The 16,480-nt window shown below is 37.6% G+C and overlaps 1 protein-coding gene across 2 annotated transcripts in view; it reads right to left on the bottom strand.

Moving 5' to 3' along the window:
* Prkdc (protein kinase, DNA-activated, catalytic subunit) overlaps positions 1–16,480 on the bottom strand; it is a 225,635-nt gene that overhangs the window by 196,377 nt on the left and 12,778 nt on the right. For both annotated transcript variants that reach the window (XM_036195022.1, XM_036195023.1), the window contains exons 11-18: positions 14,429–14,575; positions 12,838–13,002; positions 9,355–9,523; positions 7,784–7,833; positions 6,257–6,382; positions 4,050–4,202; positions 1,833–1,945; positions 1,344–1,503 (exon numbers count right to left, since the gene is read on the bottom strand). In XM_036195022.1, coding sequence (XP_036050915.1) covers positions 1,344–1,503; positions 1,833–1,945; positions 4,050–4,202; positions 6,257–6,382; positions 7,784–7,833; positions 9,355–9,523; positions 12,838–13,002; positions 14,429–14,575 — 1,083 coding nt within the window. The remainder of the gene's footprint in view (positions 1–1,343; positions 1,504–1,832; positions 1,946–4,049; positions 4,203–6,256; positions 6,383–7,783; positions 7,834–9,354; positions 9,524–12,837; positions 13,003–14,428; positions 14,576–16,480) is intronic.

Genomic DNA, 16,480 nt, shown 5'->3' with positions numbered 1-16,480 from the left:
CACTGTTGGTGGGAGTACAAACTGGTGCAGCCACTTAGGAAATCAGTATGGAAAACTGGGAATCAATCTACCTCAAGACCCAGCTATACCACTCTTTGGCATGTCAAGGAATGCTTAATTATACTACAAGGACACATGCTCAACTCCGTTCAAAGCAGCATTATTTGTAAGAGCCAGAACCTGAAAACAACCTAGATGCCCGTCAACTGAAGAATGGATTAAGAAAATGTGGTACATATACACAATGGAGTACTACTCAGCAGAGAAAAACAATGACATCATGAAATGTGCAGGCAAATGGATGGAACTAGAAAATATCATCCTGAGTGAGGTAACCAGACTCAGAAAGACAAACATGGTATGTACTCACTTGTAAGTGGATAACAGATATAAAGCAAAGGGTAATCAAGCAACAACCCACAACTCCAGAAATCTCAACTAATAGGGAAGACCCAAAGAAGGAAGCGTGGGGTGCCCTGGGAAGGGGAAACAGATAAGATCTCCATGAGTAAGAGCTCCATGAGGGCTGGGCAATGGAGGGTAAGGGGATAGGGGATGAGAACATAAAGGAATGGGGTGGTTGAGCTGGAACAGGGAGGGAGGTGTAATGCAATGAAAGAGATACCATGATAGAGAGACATCATGGGGATTAGAGAGAAACCCCAGTGCTAGGGAAGTTGCCAGGAATCCCCAAGGATGACCCCAGCCTGGGCTACTAGTAATAGTAGAGAGGGTGCCTGAACTGAACTGACTTGCTCCAGAGATCAGACCAGTGAATACCCTGTCATCACAGGACTTTTCTCCAATGTCTGATGGAAGCAGATGCAGAGATCCATAGCCAATCACTAGACAGAGCTCCAGGAGTCCAGTCAAACAGAGAGAAGAAGGATTCTATGAGCAGGTGCATCAGGATCATGATGGGGAAACATGCAAGGATAAACAAACCAAACTAGAGGGAATTCATGAAAGTTGGATCAATTGCTGTGGAGCCTACATGGATGGGACTGGGCTGGGCCCTCTGCATGGTAAGACAGTGGTGTAGCTTGATCTGGTTGGGAGGCCTCCTGGAGGTAGGATCAAACCCTGGCGGTAGTATCAGAATCCATCTCTGGTGCATGAGTGGGCTTTTTGGAGCCCACTACCTATGATGGGACACCTAATGAAGCCTTGAGGCAGGGAGAAGGGCTTGGACTTGCCTCTACTGAATGTAGGCACCCATGGGAAGCCTTGCTTTCTTATGGGTGGGAGTGGGGGGTGGAATGGGAAGAGGGAGATCTTTGATTGGTGTGTAAAATGAATGAAATAATTTTCTTAATAAAAAATTTTAAAAAAGAAATACTTACCTGAAAATATTTTATTTTCCTGGCATTTCTCACTGTAATAGAAAGTAATTTGTAGAAACCACTGATGAGCGGCAACCGTGAAGACTGTAAAATCAACTCATATGCAAATGAGTACACCCATGGCTCAAAAAATCTTATTTGTTTCTTAGGAAGAATCTCTCTACAAAAACAAAATATTTAAGGAAGAAAGTTTTGTCTCATTAATTCTTACTCAGCTTTAAAATTATTAGTGGCAATTCCATTTATAACATTTTTAGGCATTTTAGCACCTTTAAGGATATGTATTTGCTCCTTTTTAACTGCCTGAGGTCTTCTAACTCTTAAAAAAAAAAAAAAATGCAAAGCTAAGTCTAAACTGCTAAAAATATTTTAAAGGTCTATAGAAACAATTTTAGATTATTTCAACTCTTACATTTATATTAGGGATCTTTTCTGTGGTAATAAAATGATACATTTTTACTCTTAAATAATTAAAATTCTACAAAGTACCTGCAAAATTCCACCAGGTTAATGAAAGCTGAAAAATCTTTTGGTTTAGCAGGGTGCAAATTAGCAGCTGGATCTGAAGTTGGGATCACCCAAACACCAGTGATGCTTCCATCCTGAAAAATTGTCCCAAATGAAGAATTGTTCCTTTCAATACATCATTTAACAAACAACTTTCCAATGAAATTATCATATAGAACCGATTTATAAGTAAAGAATGCAGAAGTGAGAATGAGGTAATTGAGTCCTCTAGAGTTTACATTTTAAGAATAATGGAAATTATAGAAGCAGCAAACCAAAATACATACAAGGAAGAATGGAACAAATACAAAAAAATACAAGGTCTGGAGGGTATTGTTTTTTCATCTTAAAAGGTTTTGAGACAGAGTTTTTCTCTGTAGCCCAGGCTACCCTTGAACTAACTCATATTTCTGCCTCCCAAGTGTTGGAAATCAACATATAGCCAACATTTTAAGGGAGAGTTATTTTTGGAAAATGATGATGACACCTTGACAGAGACAAACTTCAAAAAGGAGAAAGTATCATTAATGACTCATGGGTTTCTAATTGCTAAATAAAAGAATAATGTACAGTTATTAGGCAAATGAAAGATACTTATTTTTAGAAAATACATTTTATTTATGTGCTGGGGGATGTCTCTCTGTATGCTATGAATATATGTTGTTCCCACTGGTTAATAAGTAAGCTGATTTTGTCTAGAGCAAGTCAGCTTAGAGGGAGGCAGGAATTCAGAGAGAGACAGGAAAGAGAAAGGCAGTGCTGAGGAGACACCAGCCTGCTGCCCAAGAAACAACATGCCAGCAGACCAGTAAGCTAAGGAACATGTGGTTAAACATAGATTAATAGAAATGGGCTAATTTAAGATATAAGAGCAAGTAGCAAGAAGCTTGAGCCATAGGCTATCCAGTTCATAATTAATATAAGCCTCTGTGTGTTTACTTGGGTCTAAGCAGCTGCGGACAGGCGGGACACAGGCAAACTTACAGCTACATTTACATATGCATTTTTTGAGACAGGATACTATGTAGCCTCAATTCTGCTATGTAGTCTAAGCTGGCCTTGAACTCCTTATCTTTCTACTTAGTCTCCCAAGATCTGGAATTACAGGCATAAAGACCACACCCAGCTCATTTTGAAACATATTTTTAAGTTTGTGTTATCAAATCCACCGTCAGATATAATTTTTGTACTCAAGTTCTAAGGTTAAACAACTAGTGAAAAATAAAAACCAAGTATGGTAGCGCATACCTGTAATCCTGGCACTTTCAAGTCCAATGCAGAATTGTGAGTTAACAGCCTAGGCTAGATAGTGAGACTCTGTCTCAAACAAAACAAAAACTACAGAGTGAGAGCCTACAAATGACTGGGAGACCAGCTATAACACAAGCGGCAGGTGACATCACAGACAGGTGACATCACAGACAGAGAAGTGGCTAAAGTTAACGACGACAGGTGTGTTCTAAATTGTAGGAGAGCTTCTGATAGAACGTTCCAGAAAGCATCTTTAGGAAAGGTTTGTGTTATCTGTTTATGTGTGTTTTGGAGCACTTTCTTACCCTGTAGTACATAATGAAATGGTTACTTGCTGTAGTCCAGGATGGCAATCTTACTACCTCAGTTTTCACGGTGCAAGAATTACCAGAATGACACAGCTTAGCTGAATAGTCTCTTTTTAATTAAAATTTATTTTTACTTTTATTTATACGTGTGCGTGTGTGCATGCGTGCATGTGTGTTTCTGTGTATGATATATCACATGTGTATGGGTGCCTGTAGAGGCCAAAAGAGGGTGCTGGATACCCTGGAGGTGGAGTCACAGGTGGTTGTGAGCCAGCTAACATAATAAGTACTGGTCACAAAGAGGTCTGCTAAGGCAGAGTCTCATTTTGGTAACCCAGGCTTGCTTTGAACTCATCACCTTCCTGCCTTAGCTTCTCAAATGTTGTTAACAGGCAAGTGGTACCACACCTGAGTAAACAAATGTTTTAACATACTAGGCATATGAATTACTTTTTGGATAATTTGTTGATAACACATTCTATACATTAGGTTACATGCAACAGAAAAGCACCAATGGCACATAATCATTGCAAAAAAAAAAAAAAAAAATTTCCTTTCTCCCTTAATGATGTACTGTTGTCCTCAGCATGCAAAGAAGTATTAAAATTATCTAAAATAATTATTGAAAAGAATTTCTAACCTCATGCTCTCCAACAGTCTGTTTCTCTAATGTAAGATCCAATTTTTCCACAATCTTCAAAATTGATCTTATAAATTCATCATAGAGTAAATGATTCAGACTTTGAAGGGAGGAATTCACAAAGAGAAATGTTTCATCTGCTAAAATAAAATCCTGTAAATAAAGAAAACTTTAAAGAGTTCAAAATCTCAGACTAAATAGCATTTTTTTCTAAATAGAATATTTAAAAGCATTATAATGTATACTATCACAAATATTATGATGGAAACAGTGATATATAAACTGTAACTAATTTAGCTAGAGTTTCAAACCTTCAAAATTTAACATATCTTTTCAAGTTACTATGACATCATAATCAGATAGTATGACTTACCTGGTTAAGTTACAAATACTGTATACATGGAAGTGAATGAGAGGATGCAGGTCAATCTTGTCAAATCATTTACCTCAATTAGTTTATGTGTATAAACACACACTGGCATAACAGCTTGCTCTTTCTCAATTTCTCCTTCCATCCCTTCATCTCAAGTCCTGGGAACTAAATCTTATAAATCCTAAGCAAGAACTGTTCGACCAACTCACACTCCAGCCCCCTATACATCTGTTTTGACAGGATATCATATAGCCTAGGCTTCTGAGCCACGTGCAACCACATCTGAGAAAAGCTGAGATTATTTCACATCTAAGCTGAATGTCACTACTATATCGATCCTCCTGATATACTATTTAAATCCAATAATAGAAAACCTAACAATATGACTTTTGATGGGATAAAAATCACCTATTGTCAAAAATTTATCATGGACTATTAATACTTTGTTGAAGTATATATTAAAATACTAGCCACTAGAAACTAAAAAAATTGTCATCTAACAATGTATTGGGCAAGAGGCATTATTCTAATACAAGTGATATAAATAACTAATGCACACCAACCCCTCAAAATTATTAAACAAACTAGATTTATCTACTCAGCAAAAAGAAGAGTGAAAAGAATGTGTTTAGCACAGTCAAGGCCTTGGGTTTAATTCCCAGGAGAAAGAGATTAGGTGGGGGAGCACAGAGAAGATGGGAAAGATTGAGCAATAAATAGCTAAAGCAGGAGGGTCAGACTAAGGAGAGAGACAAGGACCATAACCGTCTTGCTATGAGGAAGATTTTTAAAATTAATTTGCTTTTACAATGCTGAAGAACAAACCCAGGATTTTGTTTAAATGTTAGATAAATGCTCTACCACACAGTGATATCATAAGCTCAGATTTTACTTATTTCTGGTTTTACTTCCACCTGCCTTGATTTACACAATTTTAAATATTGCTTTAAGATCTTTTGTTTGTTAGTAAAACAAAATTTTGAAATAAATGTCTTACACCTGTTCTTACTAGTTTTTATATCAACTTGACATAAGCTAGGGCCATCTGGGAAGAAAGAATTATAATTGAGAAAATGCCTCCAAAGGACTGGCCTGTAGGCAAATCTATAGGGTATGTTCTTGATCAATAATCGATATAGTGCAAGGCCCAGATAACCGTGGGCAGTGCCACCCCTGGGTAAGTGGACCTGGATGATATAAAAAGAAGGCTGAGTTAGCCATTAGGAGCAAGTCAGTAAGCACCCCTCCATGACCTCTGATTCACTTCCTGCCTCCAGGTCCCTGTCCTGACTTCCCTCCAGGATGGACTATGATATGGAAATGAAATAAACCCTTTCCTCCCCAAGTTGCTTTTGATCATGATGTTTTATCACAGCATAAAAACCCTGACAAAGATACCTCTATAACTATGGAGATGTTTTGTTTTGTGTTTCTGAGACATGGTGTCTTGTCTGCTTGGGTTTGTTTTGTACAGTTTTAGTGGAGTCTCTTATTAAAGATGAAAAATAGTGTATTTTCATAGCTTTCAAATTATAAATTTGGTTGGAGTTGGAAGCAAGCATATCAGGAGTTCAAGGTGATTTTTAGTTAAATACAAAGCTTGAGCAACATTAGACCCTCTTCCAAAAACCAAAAAAAAAACAGGTTAGAGAGATGGCTAAGTAAATAAAGGCATTTATCCACAAGCCTTACAACCTGTGTTTGATGTCTGGGAACTACTTGGTGAAAGGACAAAACCGACTCTTAGAAGTTGTCCTCTGACTGCTACACTAATGTGTGGCAAGCTCCCCAAATAAGGAAGGGTAATAAAAATAAAAATACTTAAAACTTTTACCGTCATCTGGTCACAGCTTAAAAGATGCTGAAAAAGATCCACATAGTCTTTGGACGTGGGTACTTTCCACTTGCCTGTTCTGACTTCCCCTGAAGCCCAATGGTTATCAGACTTGGACTCAACATCCTAGAGAGGAAGACAACATCCTATTATTGATTGGTGGACATATGAAGCAGCTGCTGTCAGAACATAACAACTTAAAAGAATTTTCTAGGGCTGGAGAGATGGCTCAGAGGTTAAGAGCACTGACTGTTCTTCCAGAGGTCCTGAGTTCAATTCCCAGCAACCACATGGTGGCTCACAATCATCTGTAATGAGATCTGGCACCCTCTTCTGTATACATAATAAATAAATAAAATCTTTTTTTTTTTAAAAAAGTATTTTCTAAACTAAAATAGCAACCTGCAATAAACTGAAGAAAGACAAAAGAATAAAAGAAGACAGAAAAGGTTAAGTCAGTGACTACATGTAGCCAATGAACATTTTTAATACACCTACCAAACCTACTACAAATCATCCCTCTTCTTATGTGATCAGTTTCTCATTCCCTTCATGTTCCTCTAACTTCTATATACTTTTTATAGTCTCCTAGACTATAAGAAAGAAAACAGTTCTTTCTTCGTAAAGATGTAGGTAATACGAACAGGAAGATGCCTCAGTAGGTAAAGGCATTCGCTATCAAGCTTGACAACCTGAGTTCAATTCCTAGAACTCACATGGCGGAAGAAGAGAACTAAATCCTAAGTGTTTCTTCTGACCTACACACACGCACACACACACACACACACACACACACACACACACACACACACACGTGCATACACACACACACACACGTGCATACACACACACACGTGCATACACACACACACACGCACACACACACACCTCCACAAGCACACACACACACACACACACACACACACACACACACACACACACACACCTCCACAAGCACACACACACACACACACACACACACACACATGCACATACACACACACACACACACACATGCACATACACACACACACATACACACACACACACATACACACACACACACACACACACACACACACACACACATTGAAAGAAAAATTTTAAAGTGTATATAACAATTTTATTCCTTAGAAGCATATTCATCATCTAACAGACACTGGTATTATACATGAAATATGTAAGACATGGATGGCCTGAAAATGTGGCTTAGTTGGCAGATTGCTTGCCTAGTATGTACAAAACCCTGAGGTCAATCTCCAGCACTACATAAATGTGACATACTGGTGTACACCTGTAATCCTAACACTTATGAATCATAGGAAAGAATATTGGGAATTCAAAGTGATCCTTGTCTACATATCAAGTTCAAAGTCAGCATGGGATACTGGAGACTGTCTCAAGAAAGGTGATGGTGGAGGTTAAAACAAAGAAAGGTTTTTATATATTTACATGCTAAAACACTGTTTCTAACAGTGTTAATACAGTGATAATACTAGTTTTTGAAACTTTAGATTCAGAATTTACCTTTTGAAGGACCACTGGTTTAGAACATATTCTAATTAAACCTTGATGCACTAAAAATGAAAAAAAAATGAAAGAATGATGAAAGAGACACTGAGAAACACAATCACTCAATAAAAACAGCAACCATTATCTTGCCTCTTAATTTCTGTTTGAAATTTGTTTTAAATTTAGTTTTAAATTCTGAACTATTGAGTGTCAGAAACTAAAGTGGGTATGGTAGCATACATCTACAATCCTAGCATTTGGGAAGTAGAGGGTGGACAACTGTGGAGCTCAAGGCCAGCCCAGGCTGCATAGTGATACCCTGTCTAAAAAAATAAAATAAGAATAAGTTGAGAAGCCAAAGATGTTTAAAGAAAAAGGCTTCTTGGTAAAAAGCCCATCACTCAGGCCCTGGGGAAGGTTCTACTACTATTACTTTGTTAAATGGACACATTAAAAAACTGCCTTCTAAATAGTTATGCTTGTCTATGGCCACGCCACTCTGAATGTACTCCATCTTGTCTAAATTCTTATGCTTAGAGAAATGTCTCTCTGCAGTGGGCACAGGTTAATGCAGAGACTCACTAACCTGTCAAGGTGCGGATAATTAATGGCTGTTAAGTGCTCGGCCTTAAATGGGACATCTGCATCATCACCACCACTATCACAAGGCTTAGGGAACGTCTTGGAAGAAGGGTGAAATGAATGTAAGGGCTAGAGGATGTGGAGGAATGCTATAAAACGCTGTCCTCTAGACATGACATGGCCACTGTATCTACAAACTCACTGCAGCTATGGCTAGCTGAACAAAATCAAGCCAACAAGATTAGTCAGCATTGCAACAGGCTGCACCAATTGGATCCAGTGGGCTATTAACAATAAAATAAAGAGAGAACATGAAGGAAGTAGTGGTTAGAAGGAATTAAGGTTCACAGGTAGAGAGGGAGGAGGAGTTGGGGATTGTGGTGGTTTGGATGAGAATGGCACCCATAGGCTCATCATATTTGAATTCTCGGTCCCAGTTAGTGGAACTGTGTGGGAGGGATTAGGAGGTGTGCCCTTGTTGGAAAAGGTATGTCACTGTGGGTTGGGCTTTGAGACTTCAAAAACCCTTGCCAGGCCCTGTGTCCCTTTCTGACTAAACTTGTGGATCAGATGTGAGCTCTGCGATACTGCTTCAGCATCATTCCTGCCTGCCTGCCTGCTGCCATAATGATCATAGACTAACTCTCTGAAACTATAAGTAAGCCCCCAATTAAATGCTCTTTTATAGGTAGGTAGCCTTGATCATGGTGTTTCTTCACAGCAATAGAACAGTTACTAAGACGGTACATATGATCAAAATTGTTTACATGTTTGAAATTGCCAAAAAAAAAAAAGAAAGATTCTGTTTAAAGAAGAAACAATAGGTACCACTGACTCTAAATTCTAATAAAGAAAAAGATTTTGATTCATCAAAATGAAAAGTTCTCTAAAAAGTACTAAGCACACAAAATATTAGGGAACCAGATTTCCTTTAAATACATCAAATAATGTGTTAAATGTTTAGCATTTACCACAATAAGAATGAAAATAAATGGCAAACTTACCCACAGTACTAATACAATTCCAGTGAACTGGTCCTTTTTCTGCTAAGGCTAGGAAAACTTTTATTATTGCTTTACAACACACCAACTGCATTTTGGGACTATACTGAGGGAAGCTATCTATCTGTACCACCATGAGATGTTCCAGAACTGGAGTATATGCCTCAGGAACCTACCAGAAATGAAGAACAAACTCAAAATTAGAACAGAGAATAAATATATATATATATATATATATATATGTAAGAAAAATATATATACTCAAATTTATTAGAACTGAAGTAGTCACAGGTAAATGAAAATTGACTTGTAATCTTAGCTATCATACTTAACATTTATTATTGCAGTTACCAGAATAAATCATAATAAACTATCTGAGTGGTATTTACAGCACAACTGTATCCTACATTGAAATTGGAATCCTTTAGATAGAAAAGATAACACCTATTTTTCCTGCTCTAGACTCAAGATTCTCTTGTTTTATTGTTGTCTTTTTGTTTTTGTTTTTGTTTTTTTTTTTAATTATCATTATCCATAACTCTATTACAGGATGCCTAACACACAGAGGTAGGAAAATGGCTCAGTCAATAAATGTGCATGAGGACCTGAGTTCAGATCCACAGAATACACATAACTCCAGCTTCTGAAACTGTGTGTTATAATCCAATATGGGATCATTCAATCAACTATGGGGATATATCAGAATCTGATATATCACAAGATATAGCAGAATAGTAAAACCTTTCCAAATATCCAGATTAAAAGTTAATTTTTTAAAAGAAGGAAACATTAAAAAAACATGGGGTATGGGCCTGGAGAGAGGTCTCACAAGCTTAAGAGCACTTGTGCCCTTCCAGAGGGAGATCCATTCCCAGCACCCACATGGTAGCTCACACCTGTGTGTAACTCCAGGTCCAGGGGATCTGATGCCCCCTTCTGGCCTTTGAATACACAAGGCATGCATATGGTGTTCAGACACACATGCAGTGAAACACCCATACACAAAATAATTTTTTTAACAAAATTAAGAAATGAAGAATCCAAGGTGTTTCTAGAGGTGCTTGCCTATGTTATAATACATGACTTTACCACACCCTAGGTTCTGAAACACACTCGGCATCATGCTATGAAGTGCCAATATGCATGGCCGGAAAAACTTTAGTTCAAATTCAAAACTGTGTTATGAACTAAAGTCTTTTTATTTGACATCTTTTTGTTTTCCTCTTAAAGAAAAACAATGGTTAATTACAATTTTTTAATATATTTTTCTATCATTCTTCAACATGCAAGTAGTAAACTACTGTATCTTTACATGATATTATGTTAGAATGCTTGACTTTAAAAGCTGCTGTCTGGAGCTGGAGACACGTCTCAGCAGTGGAAAGAACTTGCTGCTCTTACAGACAGTTTGATCCCCAGAGCCCACAGTAGCTCCTAACTGTCATTCTGGTTTTGGGCATCTGGTATATTCTTCTGGCCTTCCTGAACACCAGTCAGACACATGTGCATATTCATATATGCAGGCAAAACACTTACATGTCTAAGAAATAAAAGTAAATAAGATCTTTTAAAAAAGAAAAACAGAGGGCTGGAGAGATGGCTCAGAGGTCCTGAGTTCGGTTCCCAGCAACTACATGGTGGCTCACAACCACTTGTAATGAGATGTGGTGCCCTCTTCTGGCACATGCAGGCAGAATACTGTATACATAATAAATAAATAAATCTTAAAAAAAAAAAAAAAGAAAGAAAAGAAAAACAACAATAAAACTCAAGTTTCTGACTTAAAGTCCATTAAAAAAAAAAAAAATCATTAAATGAATTGTGGCTTGGGATTAGGACAAAATTTCCAGATCTGAAATGGCCCTAAACATACTTCTGCTATTTTAGGCTACACAATTATGCCAAGAAACAGTCTCAGCATTGGTGGTTGTAGAATCACTTATTAACTCTGAATAATACTGAAGGTACTGTACACCCAATAGCAACAAATAGTCAACTAGGATGTAAATGTTTATGTAAAAATAAACAAGCAATCTACCTCATTAGTATGTAAATTTGTTTTCATCTTTAATAAATGATAAAATTAAATAGAAACCAAAGAATTGTTTTAGGATAAATTTAGTTATGCTTTATTATCAGGAAGTGTTTCGTTTGTAGAACTATTTAATATACCCAGGATTGCACCAAAATTTCCCTCATAAAAAGGATTCATGAGTAGAAAACAGTTTTAGTAATCCTGCTTTAGATAGCAACAACAGAAATCTCTTGACACAAATGCTAAATAAAATGTTGTGGGGATTACAGAGGAACCTACACTAAATGAACCAACATAGGACTCAAAATTCCTTGTTCTGTCCTTCTGTAGGAGAAGGCCCAGAGAGCAGTAGAGAACGTCAAGTGTCTGTCACCCCCCCCTTGACCTCCCTGACCCAGGTCAAGCTACAGTTCCTGCTTGGATTTACTTTGTGCAATATAGTTGGAATGTAGCTGGCTCAGAACTGTGACATGCCAAACCTACCAAACAATTTGAAAGCCAGGACACTCCCTATTTCCTGATGCCCACCAGTGCTACATTCTAAATCCACCAGTTACAATTCCTGAGTGGCCTGCCTCCTTTACTGCCACACCCAAGCTATTGTATTAGAGTTTTGCAGTGTTAGAGCCAATATGGGGCCACAGTAAGAGTAATCCTTGACAGTTCCAGCAGCCTCACTTGTTCCTATACCTTTCTTCCAGCTACCTGGAAGGTTCTATGACAGTAACTTTGGTGTTAGCCTGCAAACACAACTTTGATTAGTAGTTGCTTACCTGTCCTTTGAGATTTCCACTAATAAGTTTCAGATAGTTGATCAGATATAAACAGTGCTGTTGCTTTCATGCTGTGGGATGGTTTTTCTGTATGCTGTGAATATGTGTTGCTACCATTGGTTAATAAAGAAGCAGCTTTGGCCTATGCCAAGACAGATTATAGCCAGGTGGGAAATCCAAAGATACAGGGAGAAGAAAGGCGGAGCCTGGGAAGATACCAGCCCACCCAAGTAGTGACATGCCAACAGACCAGTAATGCCACAGCCATGTGGCAATACACAGATTAATAGAAATAAGTTAATTTAAGATAAAAGAGCTAGTTAGCAATAAACCTGAACCATAGACCAAAAAGCTTCGATTTAATACAAACCTCTGTGGGTTTATTTGAGACCAAAGGGCTGCAGAACACAGAAAATGTCTGGCTACAGTTTCAAGAGCTACAAGCTAGGTGCTTGTTAAATATTTGTTGCTAAAGTTTGTTGTTTCAAAAAATTAAAATTAGCATCTCAAAGCAAGTTCCTGCTCAATTATCCATTTATTTTACATTGTTATCAAGGAACTCCACAGTTGATAATTTAACAAAGAAATTGTGTGCTTTTCTACATAAAATAACAAACATTACTTGTGGAGATGAAATTAAGTAATTACAACCATGCTCAGTGTAACCATTTCACTTACTGTGTCAAGGTAAAGCAGAACACTCGCAATAGACTGGAGAAAACTTGGCATCTGGTAAACATGATCCTCAGTTGCTTCTGTCTGGGTGAGGAACATCTGCTTACAGCGCTGAATGAGCTCAACATACATGAAGTCGACATCTTTTGCATTTATTACCTTGCAAGGCTTTAAAAAAAGCAAAACAGAAATCTTAACAGCATCAAAACAGAGGCACTTAAAATGTCATGTTAAGATACATAATTATAAAATGCTGAATATGAACAAGCTGTTTACTTGTTTATCTTAACAGTACATAAAATACTGTATCTTATGCTTTTCTTTTTCTTTTTTTTTTTTTTGAGACAGGGTTTCTCTGTGTAGCTTTGTGCCTTTCCTGGAACTCACACTGTAGCCCATGCTGGCCTCGAACTCACAGAGATCTGCCTGCCTCTGCCTCCCAAATGCTGGGATTAAAAGCATGTGCCACCACCGCCCAGCTATGCTTTTCATAAAATAATGTATATTCACATCCTAAACAGTTACTTCTACACATTGTTAACCTTGCTCTAGGCTCTGTTTAAAAGGCAGGTCTTGCTATACACAGGCCCTGTAAAGCTTGTCACTCCACAGGAGACTTCTCATATACTACTTACTTTGTCTCTGGATTAGTTAGAGTTGCAAACAGAAACAAATGGAGATGAGGAGTACAAGACAGAGAATGGACAGGGGAAAGAAGGAGAACGAGAATAAGAAGGAAGATGCTGATGGATAAAACTGTTAAGAAAAGAGACAGGAAACTACTTTTCTTAAAAGCAAATTATCACAAAAATCCACTAAGAAATAACTAAAGTTATTCATGCCATCTTCTTTGAGGTGGTGGGGGTTGTTGGATAAGGCCTATCGAAGCTTTGAATTTAGTATGTAACCCAGGCTATCCTCAATCTGTAGCAATTGTCCTGTCTTAGCATCCTGAAGCCTGGATTATAGGTAGGAATCCAACTAGTTTTTAAATACATCGTTCTGTCCTAAGAGCATCTGTCTAAAACTTTAAGTGAAAAAACTACAGTTTTACTGTATTAACAGGGGGCTGCAGAGTACAAAACGAAAATACAATGCTTCTAATAGTCAGATCTGAATTTATGTGGGGTTTTGCTGGTTTGTTTGACAGTGTTTGTACTTTTCTTGTTTGTTAACCATCTCCTAAGTGTGTTTAGATGGCCTAGGCTGACTTAGAGCTTTATGAATCCAGGCTAGCCACAAACTCTTAATTCTCCTGTCTGTTGCCTGCACTGGGATTATGGGTATGTACCAACCCTAGATAAGACGTATGTCTTTTTTCTATCAATTCAGGGTAGCTTTTGACAAATTAGCTGACTTTTCTTGGTCTTGGTTTTTTCTTGTAGAAAACATACCTCATCTTGTCATTGAGCTATGGTGCTCTGAGATAATGCATGTATTATAGTACATAGTAAACAGAAAATTGAACTGTTAGTAGAACAAGTACAAATAATACCAACACAAGCACACACGTTATTAAAAATGAAGTGTTCTATTCCTGTAAATAATTAAATAAAACCAAAACCATAAAATACAGTAAACTAATGAATCATACCCCCGCAAATAGTCCATATCCACGAATAGCAATGGACAACTCCTTGTTGTTTGAATCCGCATTTCTGATGATTCCATAAAACTGTTCCATAAAGTACTGCAGCTGACTCTTGTACAACTCTGCATCTTCTGCCACAGTAAATGAAATCTGAAATTTTATGACGTTGGTTCTTTAGAATTATTTAATAGCTAAAGGACTTAAACAAATATGACTATTAATATACTATTATAGTTACATTTTTAAGAACCAGCTATAAGAGATACTAAGTGCAAAAAGAGAAAGCTACTTGAAACAGTATCACTGTTGTCTGAGGGCTTCTACTACTGTGATAAACATCATGACCAAAAACAATTTAGGGAAGAAAGGGTTTATTTCAGCTTACATTTTCACATCACAGTTCATCACTGAGAGAAGTCAGGGCAGAAACTCAAATGGAACAGTAACCTGGAGGCAGGAAGTGAGCAGAGGCCATGTATGGTGGTATTGTGTTCCCCAAAATATTATGCACCCTAATAAACTTATCTAGGGTCAGAGAACAGGAACAGCCACTAGATACAGAGGCTAGAAAATTGTGGCACTCACACCTTTAATCCTAGCATTCCAGAGGCCGAAATCCATCTGGATCTCTATGAGTTTAAAGCCACACCGGAAACAGCCAGGCATGGTGACTCACACCTTTAATCCCAGGAAGTGAGCCTTTAATCCCAGGAAGTGATTTCAGAAATCAGAAAGGTATATAAGGCTTGAAAACCAGGATCTATCTAGAAGCTTTTGGCTCGTTAAGCTTTTAGGCTTCTAGCAGCACAGTTCAGCTGAAAGGCATCCAGTCTGAGGAAACAGGATCAGCTGAGGAATTGGCAAGGTGAGGTAGCTGTGGCTTGTTCTGCTTCTCTAATCTTTCAGCATTCACCCCAATACCTGGCTCCAAGTTTGTTTTATTAATAAGACCATTTAAGCAACAGCCATGGTAGAGGCTGGCTTGCTTCACCTGGCTTGCTCTGTTTGTTTTGTTATACACCCTAGGTCTACCTGGCCAAGGGTGGTACTGCCCACAATGAACTGAGCTTTCCTACATCAGAAGAAAATGCTCAACAGACTTGCCTATGGGCCAAACTTACAGAGGCATTTTCTCAACTCCTTCTTCCCAGATGACCCTAGTTTGTGTCAAGTTGACATAAAAACTAAACAGCACAACTATGTAACACAAACAGGAAACAACAGTCTATGTTCAAGAACATAAGAGCTCAAATCAGCATTCCTGCTTTAGCACAAATTTTAGAAACAATCTAGATAATTATCAAAGGCAAATTGGGAAAATCCACTACTTCCATTACTAACTTACCAATATGCTCCCTAGTTGTTCCCAAAGCCATTATATCTGATACGGAATTATCATACAGACTGCTTGAAAAACTTTTCTTCCACAAAGCATGTTATGAACATGTTTCCCAAGTAAATCATTAAGCCAGCAGTAGTGGCTCACACTGTAATCCTCGCACTTGCGAGGCTGACCTGGTGGGACTGCAAAGAGTTTAAGGCCTAGATTATACATTGAGTTTCAGATAATCCTAGGCTAAAGAAGAGAAAGCTTATTGTAAAAACAAAATAATAACAACCAAAAAAGAATTAGGTAATATCTTAATTGCTGAAAAGATTTTCATCTTATCATAAAATATTTAACCACTTAAATTCACATGAATTTAGCTTTGGATTCTTTCCTTTTCATGTACTTTTATCCAATTATTTCCTACTCATAACAGTAAAGAAATTAAAAATAATTATCTCACAAGATAAAGGACAACTTATAACATCATGGTTCATAATGACACATTAAAAATTAGTCATGTGCGTCTCAATGTACTATTAGCAAAACATCCAGTGCTGTGGAAAAATGTTGAAGCTATAAAAATTACAAATAATATTTCTTTATATAAAGATATCGGGGGAAAAGGGAAGAGAGAAAAAGAAAATGGTCACCAAAATGTGAAATGATTATTTTCTTGGTTGTAGGATATCAGATTTGAACAGTCTTCCCTGTATTTTTGATGGTAG

Source organism: Onychomys torridus, chromosome 8 (genome assembly GCF_903995425.1).
Source record: "Onychomys torridus chromosome 8, mOncTor1.1, whole genome shotgun sequence".
Taxonomy (NCBI): domain Eukaryota; kingdom Metazoa; phylum Chordata; class Mammalia; order Rodentia; family Cricetidae; genus Onychomys; species Onychomys torridus.
This window is presented reverse-complemented; position numbering and strand designations above follow the sequence as displayed.